Below are 15,487 nucleotides of genomic sequence, written 5' to 3' on the forward strand. Positions count from 1 at the left end.
CAACTTTTATTTGTGTTGCTGTTTGACTTTTCACAGACGCCAGAAACGGCTTCGAGATTATCGCTTCGGACGTCATACCCGTAGACCAGGACCGCGTTTCGCTGAGCTGCCTGGCCAGCCAGTTCAAGTACGAAGGCCTCACCTGGAAGTGGAAGCCAAAAGGTTCCTCGGAACTCGTCAGCCTTAACGTCACTGGTAACGGTGGTTCTCAATTCTCAGCACTTTTCTCTGTACATCAGGTCTCTCTCGCAGTGACTGCTCCATATGGTATAATGAGTAAAAATTGTTAAGCAAGGCCTCCCACGGTGGTGGTCGGACTCCCAAGGTGCCGATGCAAAGAGCGCTAGCTTTCACAGCAACCGAGCTGCAGGATGGGCAGCTCACCGAACGCCAACTGTTGCAGCCCTTTGAGACGAACGTGCTGTACATGGCACGCGAGAGCTTTGGGACGCACGAAGGTTTTAGGTGATGTGGCGGAGCGCTCGGGAATGTCAGCCTCCTCTTCTCCCGCCGCCAGTTTCGCACACAACCCTAGGCAGTTATTATGCGCCGTGGTAAGGAATCGAACTCGCGACCACGTGCTCGGTAACATAACACTGTTGTGCCGCAACAGCCGCGCCAGTCATCATCCTTTATTCATTTAACGAGTTACAGTTGCGGAAAAGCCGAAGACATATTGTGTTCGTTGCTAACAACGCCTGCCCCGCCCCCTCTCCGGTCTATAATAAATAAACCAATCAATCAACAGCCACTTCGCCACCCAACAATGGCTGTAAGCGTGCGTTCGATGCAGCACTTAGCATAATTTGTTGTTCCCCGCTTCCAAGTTGTTTAGCGTGTCGCTATAAGACATGTATAACACCTGCGAATTTAGATCGCATGCGTTTAGTATTGTTTGGTAAGTGTCTCTTCCAGTGCAGTCGAGCGTGTTAGGAGAGTGGTTGACGTTTCCCGTTCGCGCAGGTGTCCTGGACATAAAGACGTCGTCGACGGCGTTCTCCGAAAACCTGACCCTGCACTTCAACCCCATCGGTAGAAATCAGTCGGGCGAGTACCAGTGCATTGGTTCCGTCCGTGGAGGAGGAGCGCAGAGACACATCGAGTTCATCAACGTTGCCGTGCGAGGTACGTCCGATGCGAGCAGTTCTCGCTGCACAACCTTCGCGAATTCGGTCCGACATATTGACCCTTTTCGCGGAGCAGTTTGTCCTAAAGAAACGAGGTGGCGCTTTCGGCGGCGCGCCACACGTCGCCTCAGTGACGGCGCACGAATGCGAAAGCATTACCGCTTCCACCTTGCTTCGGTGCAATCAGCTGTCGGAAATGCAACTGAGTTTTCTCTAACGCACTGTGCTCAAATAATGCCGGATTGAATAGTGTCGATTGAAGACATGTGCAGCAGCTGGCTGCAAAAATAGAGACCGGCATATTAAGGAATGGAATGAATCTGTGTAGCCAAGTTCGCGGACCGTTGCTACAACTGCCCGTATGTGTTAATTACCGGCACGTCGAAACGTACGGCTTTCTTTGAGGATACAGAAATTAGCTCATCCCCCAGCGTTGTATCGCTAACCTTCAAAGAAAGCGCTTCAGCCCTGGGACGTCGTCAAGAGTGAGTACGGCTCGTTGAACAATGACAAGGGAGTAGCGCCGCTTTCGGTCATAGTATACGTTTCGCGCACAGTTACCGACGCACATCTACCCCAACTGGCACGGAATCTTACGCCAACTCTATCGCCAACGCGTCGATAAGTGAATGGGCGCACACTTGAATATATGCGCACCATATACGCACAATAAATGACGGACTACGATGATAGCGCGCGAATGGCCGAAGCCGAATGTTCCATGACGGTCCACAAGAGTAAGCGAGTTACTAGCGATAATACATCTTTTCTACAAGGTATTACAATGTACAAAACGGCTACGTTTCAAGTCTTGCGTGCAGCAAGAACAAATCTATAGGAACTGAGCGCACCTGCGAGCGATTGGGCGGCAATAATCAGATAGTGACCGCACCAAGGAAATTCACTAAGAAATCTGACAAGCCGCTGCTTCAAGATATTTGCCAAATAAAGAATGAAGAACGAAACACACTTGTCCCTATTCAATTCATGAGCGGAAAGTCTGGATAGCTTGGAATACATATTTCGCCTCGCTTTTAAAATAAGCGCCATATACGCGGCTCGCGTCGTTTGGGCACAGCTTAATCAGTTCTGAAAGCGCTTTTGCATATTGTCTGAAGCTGTGGCCAAAGCTTCGTGTCGTCCACCCAGTCACAGTCTACGATATGTCCCGAAACAGAGGTTTGCTAAGCCACACCGGCGTCATACACACCCATTGTAAACGCGGAGGCAACGGAGGCAGTTGATGCAAGCACTGGACGCGTAACCTCGTGATCAAACATGGCAGCGCCCACGGGATCGCCGCGAAAAGGGCCAATATTAGAACAGCATTCAAGACTGCCGAAAATGTAATTTCCGGCTGGTGGGAGAACAAGGAATTTCCGGTGGTGGATACAGGGACACTGTCAACAGGTATCAGACAGCGATATTTTGGGCTCTCAATGACGCGTTTGTAGAACCATGCGTGTTTATAGGAAGAGTACTGGGTGAAAGTTTTATTTTTTTCGGTGCCTTGTTACTTGCCTTGTACCTTGTTACATATACAGGGTGTCCAGCGTAACTTGAGCCCAACATTAAATATATGCAAACACCACTTAGCTGGGCAGAACCAATGTAATGTTGTTTGCTGTCGCTTGTAGATGCTCAGATTATTTTTTTATTCCACCTAATTATATCGTTAGTCTTAATGAATTCATCAACTTCTCAAATATTATAATTAGATGAAAAGAAGTGTCAATGAGAAAATTGTAGAGCAACATGAAAAACTACCGATACAGCTTTCTGTTGCTCAATGCGTACTACATAAAATTGTTTTTCCGAGCGTGAAAGAAGCCCGCAAATGCACGCCAAATTGCCGCGCGACTGGCCGCTCGAGGCACTTTGCCTGTATTCGCGGTCTTCTTTCGCGCTCGGAAAACACTTTTACGTAGCACGTATTGAGCAATAGAAAGGTGTATCGGGAGTTTTTAATGTTTCTCTACAATTTTCTTATTGACACTTCTTTTCATCTAATTATAATATTTGAGAAGTTGATGAATTAATTAGGACTAATGATATAATTAGGCGGAATTAGAAAAGCATAATGAGAGTATCTCCAAGCGCCGGCAAACAACATTAGCTTGGTTGTGTCCAGCTACCTGGAATTTGCATATTTTTTCATGTTTGGCTCGGGTTACGTGGGACACCCTGTGCAGCAGAGATGCTTCTCTGAGTGAATACCGAAATTTGTGGACATCCAATTTTAAGCAAATCTTTTCTCACTTCAAAGGTAACCCAAAGCCTCTATAAAGATATATTGTAACAACACTGTGGAGATGTTGGCTACAGGTCTGAGCCGTGACCCCATGGTTTACACTGAGACCACTCATAATAGCCCAGGTTGAGTACATCTTCTGGTGGGACCATCGACAGCTTTAGCTCGGCCCTATATAGTCAGTTCCGCACATACGATAGCATCCTAAGTAAATGATCAAATCCGCTGAACGGTAACCCTACTGCGCATGCGCACAACGCTCTCTAGTGCCAACACTACCGAGTCGACTTGGCAGAACGGGATGGCTCGTCCACTTGGCGCATTTGATGCATTGCAGCCACGCTAACCGCATGCGCCGCTCGTGTATTGCAACGTGGTTATGAAAACAAAAGGTGAATTCAGCGCATTGACACGCACTGCCTAAGCGGGCAGAGTCCAACGCAGTGGCTGGCCGAGCGCACTACAGCTCCGACCACCCGAGCGAGCCACAGGCAGGGGCTCCTGTAGCGGCCGCAAGTGGCTCTTCACGTGATATATGAAAGTCGCGAGTGCAAACGAAACTGACTTTGGTGGGGAGACGCTCTTCGTTTAGATCGACCTGAACTTAAGCGCTCCTCTAAGTGGCGCACCTTTGCATCTATGAACGTCGCTTGGCCTGGGTGTATTTCAAAGCGAAGGAGGGTGTTGCTGGCTTGGCTTGTATTGGCTTATCTATAGCCTCACGAGACGAGCCGGCAATAGCTCTGCCCGAACGCCTTCTTTCAGGAAAGTCCGTCACCGTTCGAAAGCGCAGCGCGTGACGTGTGAACAAGAGGACGCGCACAGCGATGCGGAACGGCACGACGGGCTCGCCGCTTGTGACCCATTCGGCGCACGATGTTGCCCCTTCTTGTTAACTTTAACGCCGTGAAATAAGCTTGCAAAGCTCACAGGCTATAGGTCCACATCAATTGAAAACTTCAGGAGTCGGGACACCTGTCCAGATTCCTCGCAGATACACCATGTTGTTAGCGCTAGCATATAGTGCGAAAAATGTTTCATGCATACTTAAAGAAAGCACGCGTGAAGGGGATTTGCGTGCATACGTTTGCAGTGACACATTACCCAACATTGTGATCACGTCTGCACTCTTCTCAAGTGTCGAAAGTCGGCAAAAAAAGAAAAGACGCTTCACTTTTGCTGCGTTTCCTTGTGCTTCCTCTCTGCGCAGATATGCGTCCACCGGAGTTCAACAAAACCAACCTGGGCAACGATGTGCTCAGCGACGTGTCGTACATCGACCTGCAATGCACGGCGACCGGCCTGCCCGAACCCAGTATCTCGTGGTTAAAGGACGGCAAACCGCTTAATATGAGCGGCATCGACCGCCTAGACGAGGGCCGCTGGCTCGTCAAGCGCAAGGTGACGCTCCAAGACAGCGGATTCTACCAGTGCCGCGCCGAGAATAGGGCCGGCGCCATCTTCGCCAACACCACCATCAATGTCGCCAGCGGTACGTATACAATACATCCGCACAGGGATTCGGAGATTGTGCCGCGAGCGAGAACTACCTTAGAGCATGCGCGAACACTGCTCGACCTGTTTAGGCTGTGACAACCCTCACACTAATGCGCTTAATTCTCATCACACAGGCGCGCATAAGGTAGGGTAAGGTTAACCGAAAAACCAGGCTGAAGGTTAGGAAGGACTTGCTCCCTGCTGCTCGATTCTATTCCCGAATAGTCACAAAAATACGTGTCTTACAGTGAGCAACGCATGCTATACACTGATAATTTCGTAGACAGTCTCGACAAACAAACTTCATGGTACAAACAAAACCTCTAAGCTGGACTGTTGGCTGTGAGGACGTGCTCTTTTTCTTTCAAGTTTTCTAGTCGTTAAGCGACCAGACAGGGAATGGAGAGGTGTCTGTTTAGGCTTTCTGTCTAATTTGTTCTTCCTCACAAATGCGCTGCCCTCAACACTGCGCTGTTGTTGGTAGGAGACGACTTTCCATTGTATCGGCTCTTCAGGCGTATCCCGATATAACGCCAGCCAAACTACGGTGATCTTTAATCTGACGTGACAAACAATTTTCTATTTTTTCAGGAATACCAGCTCCCGTCATGAATACCACTCACATCGCCTTGATAAGTGTCGTCTTCATCATCGCCATCATTTGCTTCCTCGTCGTGCTTGGTTACTGCAAGAAATATCGGGCGCACATGGTGAGTACATCGCTATCTTATTCGGCTGAAGGCTTGACTGAGTAGAATAAAAGGGCACACATTTTTGCTACTAATATCACCACTCTCTCTACAAAACAGTTGATGTCACGCTACATTCTAGGCGGGAACGTCAAGGATGCACACGATGCCCTCAAATTGTGCCTTAATTAAGGATTCCATACCGCACTGTTCTAACTAACTTGGGTTCTGCCGGAGGCGGTCTTTTACATTATAATGTAACTTTTTTTTTTCAATTTAAAAAATGGTAAACAACAAAATGTGCAATAATGAAAAACAAGTGGCCACGCCGACCGTAATATTCCTGCACCAATTCTTTGTTAGTTTATAGATTTGAGCATGCGTCTACTCCTGTGTAGTTAATTGTCATTTCGTCAAAAAGGACTACGTCGGCGTTCTAAAGTAAACCAAGACTCAACCTAGGAAGTTTTGATATATTTTTGTGCGCCATCTTAAAATAGTTCAAAATCCGTAACGTCGCAGTAATTGAGGTCATAGCGCAACATTAACACGGACAAGGAAAACGACAGGGCGACGTGTTTCTTGTCCGTGTCAGATATGGGCCGAAGGTCCATCATTCACGAGAACCTCTTTTAATAAAATCGCTCGTAAGATAATTTTTGTCCAATTATAATATCATTACATCAGGACCTATCATTTGGGAAGGGTGCCAGCCAATGGCAAAGAGAACTTACGTACGAAAAGCTTTGTGAATTCGGCCTCAGAGCCGGTATCCGCAAAACGTGCTTACTTTAGTAAATCTCGCAAGAACAAACACAGTTCAGCTGTGACACTGAACATATTATTAGCGAAGGTCGCCCTGCAATCAGAAAAAAAGTTTCTACGAACGAAAACCTTTGTGAATTCGGTTCACAGAATTCACAAAATTCACAAATTCACAGAATTCACAAAGGCTAGTCGTTCGTAAGTGCCGTCCGCCATCGGCCGTCCGCCTTCGCTAATAGTATGTCCAGCATCAGGATTACCTGGAATATTTGTGTACTAACAATTATTGCGTGCGAGCTCTTCGTGAATGCGGGTACAAGGACCGAATTTACAAAGCTTTTCTTTGGTAAGAACAGGTTGCTATTGGCCGGCCGCCCTTCCTTATTATATGTGCAACATCGCGATTGGCTAGTCATGCTCTTTCGAAGAGTTTTAACGTAAGAACCTTTTTTGTGAGTACTGACCCAGTTCTTTTCCACCAAACGAAAAAAAAAGAAACCGGAATTTTGAAAGGATAACATGTCAGACTTACCGTTGCTCTTCAGTTTCTTTTTAAAGGTCTAAGTGCTCGTCAGTCCGTTTGACTTCATTTGTTGTTTTTTTTCTCACCGTAGAAGGAGGAAAAAGAGATGGAGCTGTTGAACAAGACACTCTTCGACAAAGGCCAGGTGAACATGTTCAACCCTGACCTCCCCCTGTGCGAGCAAGTGGAGCTGCTGCCGTACGACCAACGTTGGGAGTTTCCAAAAGATCGCCTCAAGCTCGGTACGTAAGCACAGTTGTGGCTGAGTGCCCGTCAGGTTCAGCTGCTGAGCAGGAATTCGCGTGCTCGATCAACATCTTGGTTTGATTTCCAGACCGCTGGGAGTGGAATGCAAAAGCACTCGATCGCTCAAATATTGGTGCTCATTAAAGCCCTAAGCAGTAAGAATTCGTCCTTAGTCACCCGAAAAGAAATAGAGCAAATACCCACTAAAAAACTGCTCGTTCGTTCGTAAGTCGTTTGTAAGAGAAAATTTCAGCCAATCCTGATGCTCGACATGTCATTTAGCGATCGGCGGTCGGGTAACGGGAAAAAAGAAGCACTTACACGCGAAAGGCTTTGTGAATTCAGCCGTTCACTAATATGCCCTCTGCCAATGACCAAACCGTAACTGTACTCGTACAGTTGTTTGTACCAGTATTGCCAAAGACGAGCCGTACTTGTCCAGACCACCGTTGTTTCTGCTTTGCTTACCGGAGATGAGCCGTGCTCGTCGAGTCAGTTCGCGTCATCCATTTGAGTCTCGGCATTTGAACGTATTCCTCAATGCTCTCGATTCTTGTCGTTATCATTTGTTCAGATAGACACACTCGAACTCTACCGTGTGCTGTGCGAAACCTTCTCTTTCAGAGTAGATGTCTTTTATAAATATTTCGGGTGAAATAGAAGAGATAAATGGCAAGTTTAACATATTCATTGAATCCGGATATGATGTGCAATCATTTGCTGGAATTAAAAGGAAGTAAATTTCGTACACCTTTTTGTGAGAAAGCTTGGGAGTTAGAGGGCTAGACTCGTTGCCTGATTGCTCTCCGATTAAGTAAAAGTGTCTCGAAGCAGAGTAATGTGCGGCTCCGTGAACAGGGCGTCAGCTCGGTTCAAGCATAGAAGCCATCCGGTGTTTGCAGGAAGGACCTTGGGACAAGGCGCCTTTGGCCGGGTTGTCAAGGCTGAAGCCATCGGTCTTGGCGAGCAGGGTCAGTCGCTCACGGTGGCGGTGAAGATGCTCAAAGGTAAACCTTTACTGTTTCTACATGCAGGAGACGGGTTATTTTCAAGGACAATAGTAAACGAAACAAAAGAATGTCGTGTTAGAAAGTGCTCTTAAATTATTTATCTTGTCTCGTTCATTTTTTGTTATCAGAACGAGCCGACATGTCTCAACGAAAAGCATTGATGGCCGAGCTGAAGATTCTCATTCATTTGGGTCGGCACTTGAACATCGTGAATATTCTTGGCGCCGTGACGAAAAACGTAGCCAAAGGTACGTCTCACCGTCGCTTTTGTCTGAGAACTTGTGAGCCTTGTGAATTACGGAGAACCACTGATACGATTTAAGCTTAAATCGGATATGAGATAGAGAAAAAAGATATGTCAGGAAATTTACATAGAGTGGTCGCGTTTCCGTGAGTAGTAATAAATTAGAACGCCGACATTGTAGCCAAAATGCCCAAGCGTTTCAAACTGATTGTTTCATTACATTTCCCCGTCGCAGGTGAATTGATGGTGATTGTGGAGTACTGTAAGTTTGGAAACTTGAGGCATTATCTTCTGAGACACCGGGAGCGCTTCATAAACCAGCTGAACCCGGAGACGGGCAAAGTGGACCCGGACATGTGCTACAGCCCGAGGTCTCCAACTTCGCCATCTCCCGGGTTCCGATTCACCATTTCAAACCCTGTTTATTGGTAAGTTACATGTGCTATATACGTCCGGAAGTGGGATATCGGTTCGCATACAGAGCTATCATCATTTACACGTTCCCTGCATAGCGTTTCTATGATTGTGCACTTGAAATGGATATGGTGTCGTACAAAAATAGCGTGTTTTGTCCTACAGCTATCGTGCGCTTTCGTGAGGCTCACCTTAAAAGAGCGATCACAACAAAGGAGTTTATTTTTCTTTCTTGCTCAATGGGGTACTGACGTGCCGTGTCCAGATTGTCACGGGGAGAAACTGCTTTTGTGAATGCGTACTAGGAGCAAGCAAAAGTAACAAACGAACTAGCAAAACACACGTAGATTAGAACAACAAATGTATACCGCGTGGATATGCCCTTTACATGCTGTCCCTTCGGCAGCGAGCAGGCGTATACCTTATCCAGGGATGTCAAGCAGGACCTTGTGCCAGCCTCTCGAGGCCTCCGCTTCTTTATCGAATGTCTCGTGTTCTCTTTCCACTTAAGAACTTCCGCTCGCCCAGTGTGGAACTGAAATTTTGGCAAGACGGCTAATCATCAACGCAAAGAACGCACAACGAAGTGAGACGCACACGATTACACAATGCTGGCAAAAACATTCTCAGATTTTGTCATCATGTGCGTTGTCACTTCTTCGCGTGTTTTCTGTGCTGCCATGATAGTATTCCTACTTTCTTTGGTCCGTGTCTCTGTCATTTGTTAATTTCGTATTTTTTTCCTATTTGTTTCGTATCTTCTTCTCCTCTTTTCATTCCCTCCTCCCGAAAGAGTAAGCAGGCGTTGCGCCCCTCTCGGTGGCAGTTGTCAGCTTGCTCCCTCCCTGTTTCTTTTGTGTGTTTGTATGTTCCCATAAATAATAATAGTAATAATAATAATAATAATAATAATAATAATAATAATAATAATAATAATAATAATAATAATAATAATAATAATTCACGTTGTTCGCCTCTCTCAATCTCGCCCTTCTCCGCCTAGCCGGTGTCTGCGGACTGGGCTGAAGAACTTGTTGAAATTAATGTCTCCCTTCTCCTCACTTAAAGTGTACAGTTAGTTTGCCGTGACATTACTTGCATGACGTAACGTTGTGCGGCAGAGTGTGTTGATCGTGCACCCGTCGATCGCTTTCAGCCAACAACGGCAGCAGCAGCAGCAGCACACGCCGACGCTGAAGTACGCCGATTTGGCGATGAGCGCGACCCCCACGAGCAACGGGAACGAGTTCAGCTTCTCGGTGTCGGACACCACGTACGGCTTCCTGCCGGACAGCGGCAACAACGCGACGCTCATCAGCGGCTCCTCCCTACGCGACCACGGAGACATGCGCGACGCCGCGCTCACCACCCGCGACCTGCTGTGCTTCGCCTTCCAGTGCGCCCGCGGAATGGAGTACCTCGCCTCGAGAAAGGTGTGCGCACGACTCTGTTGCCGTTTCCCGAAATATTCGCATGCTGTTCGAGCTTCGAGACTCGAGACAAAATCAGCGTGAGCGGACGCTGTATAATAACAAGTATGTAGCCTGCTGCTGCGGACACCGCAACTGCATACCGCTCGAGGCATCGACTTGAGCTGGCAGGGCATCAGCGCCCATCAACTCCCTGGTGTTACCGGCCTCCATTCCTTTTGTTCTCATTCTTCTGGTGCGTCCTTCTAGTGCGTCCTTCTAGTAGTTTCTAGTAGTCCTAGTAGTTCTAGTACAAGGACATTAAACAGAAAGGTTGCTATAGTTTTGCCCAAAGTAAGTAGTATTGGCAGCGATAGCAAGCGTTTAAAGCGTAGCGCTTGAACTCCTCGGCGGGTTTCTAACTATGCGCGGGTGCTACATGTTGGCGCGACGCAGCATGCAACTGCTGCTGGGCAGAAGGAACACCGCCCTGGCAGCTGCCAGGCGACTCACAACTCTGTCGTGATGAGGAGTGGTCTTCAGAAGGCTGTAGGCTTGGGCTGGTCGGTAATACATAGTTACACTGGAAGCATAGCGCGGGAAGGGCGATCAACAAAGACTAGACAGGACAAGCGCTTGTCCTGTCTAGTCTTTGTCAATTGTCCTTCGCGCGCTATGCTTCCAATGATGAGAAGCACCGCAAATGGCGTTGCGGGTGTCGCACCTGGATGGGGCACGTGATGAGACAGACGGTCAAACCATCGGCGTTAGTCCGCGCCCAGCGAAATACTAAATGGCGTACGCTTGACGTTTACCGTCCTTTCCACTCGGACCAGCGCATGCGCACGTCATCTAAGCAGCAACGCCTGTGTGCTTATAGCTTGAGTCCGCACAACGCTCGTGCCAGCAGTGAAAGGCAGAGTGAAGGCCTGGCTACGCCACCGAGCCGATTGAGCGGAGTGTTAACGGGGCACCCTCTTCGATTCGTCGTTTGTGCAGCCAAACGCGCATCCGCATCACTGGAGAGACCCCTCTAACCCTCCAAGCGTGTTCCTCGCAGGCGCTGTTGATAGCGCAACAGCATGAAGGCGGTGGCCGCGCTGCCGTTGACGTGAACGCGCCTCCAGAGTCCGTATAATTGCTATCGCAATGAAACAGATCCCGTAGTCGGGCATGTCAGTGTGACTTAAGTTCAGAGCCGGTGGTATAATACTGCTACATTTTCTTTTTCTTTTCGGACTTAATGACGCAAAGCTAAGCATTCCAGTACGCCTGCGACACCAGCGTCTGTTAACTGTAAGACCTGTCTCCGTCTCTTTATCTTTCTATTCCCTTTCCAAGCTGCCCTCACCCCACTCCGCCACGCACTCACGCACACACACATACGCAGGGTAGCCAACCGGTTTCAGTCCTGGCTAACCTCCAGGCTTCTCTTTTATTCCGTCTCTCTCTTTCAGAGTTCATTCTTATTTGGCATATGCAGTGTATTCTTTTGTAGCATAGACAGGCTGCCGCTATAGACTCGGGATAAGAAAGGTCGGTTAAGGATGTCATTAAAAAAGAAATTTATTATTCCGATCTCGGAACTCTGTGACTGCAACACGTGCCTATAGCGCAAACACTGCACAATTCTGTGTTGTTCTTCTTGCATAAAAATTGAATTATGGGGTTATACGTGCCAAAGCCACGATCTGATTATGAGGCGTGCCGTAGTGGAAGACTCCAGAAATTTGGACCACCTGGGGTTCTTTAACGTGCACCTAAAGCTAAATACACGGGTATTTTCGCATTTCGCCCCCATCGAAATGGAATTCGACCTCGCGACCACATTCTTAGCAGCCCGACACCATAGCCACTAAGCAACCACGGCGGATATTCTTCTTTTCGTACAAATGGGTGTTAACTAAGACTAGAGTTTCATTCTCATATTTTGGTAAGACAGAACGGAAAATTTAAAATTAGGAGTGCGTGAAACACACTGATAACTTTTAGTGTATGCCTCAAGTTTGACGAGAATAATTCTTCGCCAAGTGTTTCTAATTATTATCTTTTTCTTTGCAGTTGATTCACAGAGACTTAGCGGCAAGAAACGTTCTGCTAAGCGAAGAGAACGTGGTGAAAATATGCGATTTTGGGCTCGCGAAGGACTGCTACAAGTACTCCAACTACATCAAGAAAGGAGACGTAAGAACCGAACTTGTGAATTATCGTTTGACAGCCTATGTTACGTAATAAACTGCAGTTGACAAATCTGCTATCCCGCATATAGCTAAATGCGTATCACTACGTGATTACATTTCAATAGGCATTCGTTAGACTTCCGTTTTTCTTCGGAATAAGCATGCATCTTGTCTGTCAACTGTGATTGCTTATCGTCATAAAATGAAAACGTTAACTGAATTCACAACGTGTTGAAGACACGGCGAACCTAACTTTGAATAAATTTCTGTAAGAACATTAATTTGTCATCCCACCGATTATTGAGTGTGCCTCAAGGATCAGTGGACTTATTAATATATTATAGCAGATGACTGATATTGTTATATTTAGCAAGTTTCTTCAATGTTTCTAATTCGCGCACAAAAACAAACGCGTTTTTATTGTTTAGTTGTGCGAAGAAGACAATGAACGAGCTTCTATGTGAGATCTCATTTTATTATAATCTCATAAAAAAATTTGAGAAGGTTCGTTTTGAAGAGGTTCAACATAACACGTTTTCTGTTTGTGTAATTAATGTTTCGTGCTGGATATCACGCGGATGACTCAAGGTTTCTCCATCCTTTTCTTTCCAGGGTCTCTTGCCTGTGAAATGGACCGCTATCGAGTCAATTATGGACAGAGTATTCACAACAAAAAGCGATGTGTACGTTTCCCAGCTTTCCTAGGATGTGTTCCTTTGTGTGAGGCTTAGACTTAGTACATCTTCCATGAATGTAAGGTTGATAGGCAACCAGGAGGAGCATAGTCGCTGGCCTGTTACTCTAAGCTGATCATATACTCTACCACATGCAGATTATCGCAAGAATGTATTTTCTAAAATTAACACCACAATTAGGCACACATCATTGCATCTTCTGTTAAACACCAAGTCGGTTCCTCACATACTGAATATTATTTGCATTTTCACTGCAGGGTTTATTGTGATAATGCGATGTGATGACGCGAACAAGAAATTTAAGAAAGATTGGAAAGTTCAGAGACAATGACAATCAAAGCGGTTTAACAGTCAGAACATGTATTCAGCGCCATATAGCTAAGTTTATCCAGAATATGCAGAATATAGGGCATGGCAGAAATTATTGGGCGCTTTTTTACGTGAAATAATCTGCTTCACGCCATCACGTTAACAGTAAATTGAATTTTTCCTTCCTGTGGCTGCAGTATTTGCCGTTTAGCGTTAAAGCATCAATACCATGTGATATCCTACATTTTGTCGATGTATTCAGCGTATCGATTTTAGCCCTTAATCGCGTTGCCTGCCTCCTTTGCTGTATTGGAGTTTGAGCGTTTTACACATAATTGGGAACATTCTCACTTGCCGTATCAGTTTTCACAGTATCACGTCTTATACCAACGAGAGCGCGTCTTAAAACACGTGGTCTGCCCTTTTATGCCCGCTGACGCATTTTTGTAAGAAAATATGTGCTCAGAAAATAAGCTGTAATGAGCCCAAGCAAGCCCCATGTAGATGCAATGTTGACTATGTAGTGCTTTGTTCGTGACTAAGTCAGACAATTCATTATCATTTCCTGGATAGGTGGTCGTACGGAGTGCTACTCTGGGAGATATTCTCACTGGGTGGCAATCCCTATCCTGGAGTTGTCATCGACGAGTCCTTCTACAAAAGGCTGAAGAACGGCTACCGCATGGAGAAACCAGACTACGCTCCAGACGACGTGTAAGCAATCACGTTTGACTCAAACGGCTCAGGTCACGTATAGTTGGTTATCAGAGCTTTTGGAAGTCTGAACGAATGTTGCAAAAGGAAGACACACTTTTGTTTGGTTTGTCTTTCTTTGTATAGTGTAACGAGCGTGCGGGTTCACAGAAACTATATACAGTCAACGTCTGATTTTTCAGACTACCTAAGGGTCACGAAAACGTCCGAAAAATCGTGCAATCCGGAAAAATGAATGCTCGCCTTTTACTGCCCCTACGGGCTCAAATTGCCACAGGCATGTCAGAAATAGCTCCAAAGGCTTGCCAGTATAGTTATTATCCGTATCGCTGCTCGCACTATGATATCAGACGGCGAGTTCCTGCGTGTATAATTAAGGAAAACATACATTCGCCCGCGACAGTTGCCCCTTCCCACACTTGATATGCTTCGCCGCAATACATTGCGTATGCTTCACCGCGTAACAATTTTGTATTAAGGGGAAGCTGACTTTCGGAAACCGGTATTATGCAACGCGTCATGCTTTCTGAGCTTCAAATATTGGCGAGGATTACAAAGGCGGAGTCGGCGCCATTGCTAACAGTGGCGAATTGTTTTAATGAAATACACGGCACCGAACAGTAAGAAGCTTGGTAGCGAACGTCGAAGTAGCTAGGCCTAGCGTTGCCGTGGTGACTCCCAGTGGATCTGCGCGTGAGAGCGCCGGTTCAAGGCGGCGAGATAATCAAAATAATGGCGGTGGTGGCTTCGATTAATGCTTTTTAAGACCTTCGGACTGCGGTCGTAGTAAAAAGTCCGGAATATCGAACGGCGAGGGTTTCTCGCTTCCGAAATTTCAGGCGTTTTTATACATTTACTCTATGGAGTACGTGGCGGTGCCGCGAAGGCATCCGACTTATCGGGCATGTCCGAAAATGCGGGCGTCCGGAAAATCGATCGTCGACTGTATATGCATTTGGCTTAGTTCAGAACTATGTTGCAACCGCTTGCTTCTCTTGATAACCCCGTGGCACACAACATTCTTATTTCGCACAGGTACGAAATCATGCAAAGTTGCTGGCAAACGGAACCTAAGGAGCGGCCGGATTTCTCGACCCTGGTTACCCGCGTTGGAGACCTCCTTGAGGCTGGAGTGAGAAATGTAAGTTATCAATAAGTGCAGGAATTTTTTTATCACATAATCAGTGTAGGCATGTCGAATTTCACTTTGCGAGTGTGAACAATATTTGAAGTGAAGTCAAAAAGATAAGATGGGATTGAGTTTCACTCAGGAAAATGGTTTGCTGAACCGAAGTCGCATAAACGTGGGGCGCTGTTGATCAAAACGCTCTGAATGCAACGCTGACGTGTTGAAGACAGTCGCTCAGTGGCAGAGGAAACAATCTTCTATGCTATAGAATTTACTGACAGGAGG

At 46.6% G+C, this 15,487-nt stretch overlaps 1 protein-coding gene across 2 annotated transcripts in view; it reads left to right on the forward strand.

Annotated features, from left to right (window-relative positions):
- Positions 1-15,487, forward strand: part of Pvr (PDGF- and VEGF-receptor related) — an 82,322-nt gene that overhangs the window by 64,647 nt on the left and 2,188 nt on the right. For both annotated transcript variants that reach the window (XM_050183035.3, XM_050183034.3), the window contains exons 9-21: positions 37-195; positions 964-1,125; positions 4,589-4,870; positions 5,467-5,585; positions 6,944-7,094; positions 8,001-8,105; positions 8,237-8,356; positions 8,588-8,780; positions 9,923-10,199; positions 12,237-12,359; positions 12,968-13,038; positions 13,933-14,073; positions 15,109-15,214. In XM_050183035.3, the coding sequence (XP_050038992.1) occupies positions 37-195; positions 964-1,125; positions 4,589-4,870; positions 5,467-5,585; positions 6,944-7,094; positions 8,001-8,105; positions 8,237-8,356; positions 8,588-8,780; positions 9,923-10,199; positions 12,237-12,359; positions 12,968-13,038; positions 13,933-14,073; positions 15,109-15,214 (2,009 nt within the window). The remainder of the gene's footprint in view (positions 1-36; positions 196-963; positions 1,126-4,588; positions 4,871-5,466; positions 5,586-6,943; positions 7,095-8,000; positions 8,106-8,236; positions 8,357-8,587; positions 8,781-9,922; positions 10,200-12,236; positions 12,360-12,967; positions 13,039-13,932; positions 14,074-15,108; positions 15,215-15,487) is intronic.

This window comes from Dermacentor andersoni, chromosome 4 (genome assembly GCF_023375885.2).
Source record: "Dermacentor andersoni chromosome 4, qqDerAnde1_hic_scaffold, whole genome shotgun sequence".
Lineage (NCBI taxonomy): Eukaryota > Metazoa > Arthropoda > Arachnida > Ixodida > Ixodidae > Dermacentor > Dermacentor andersoni.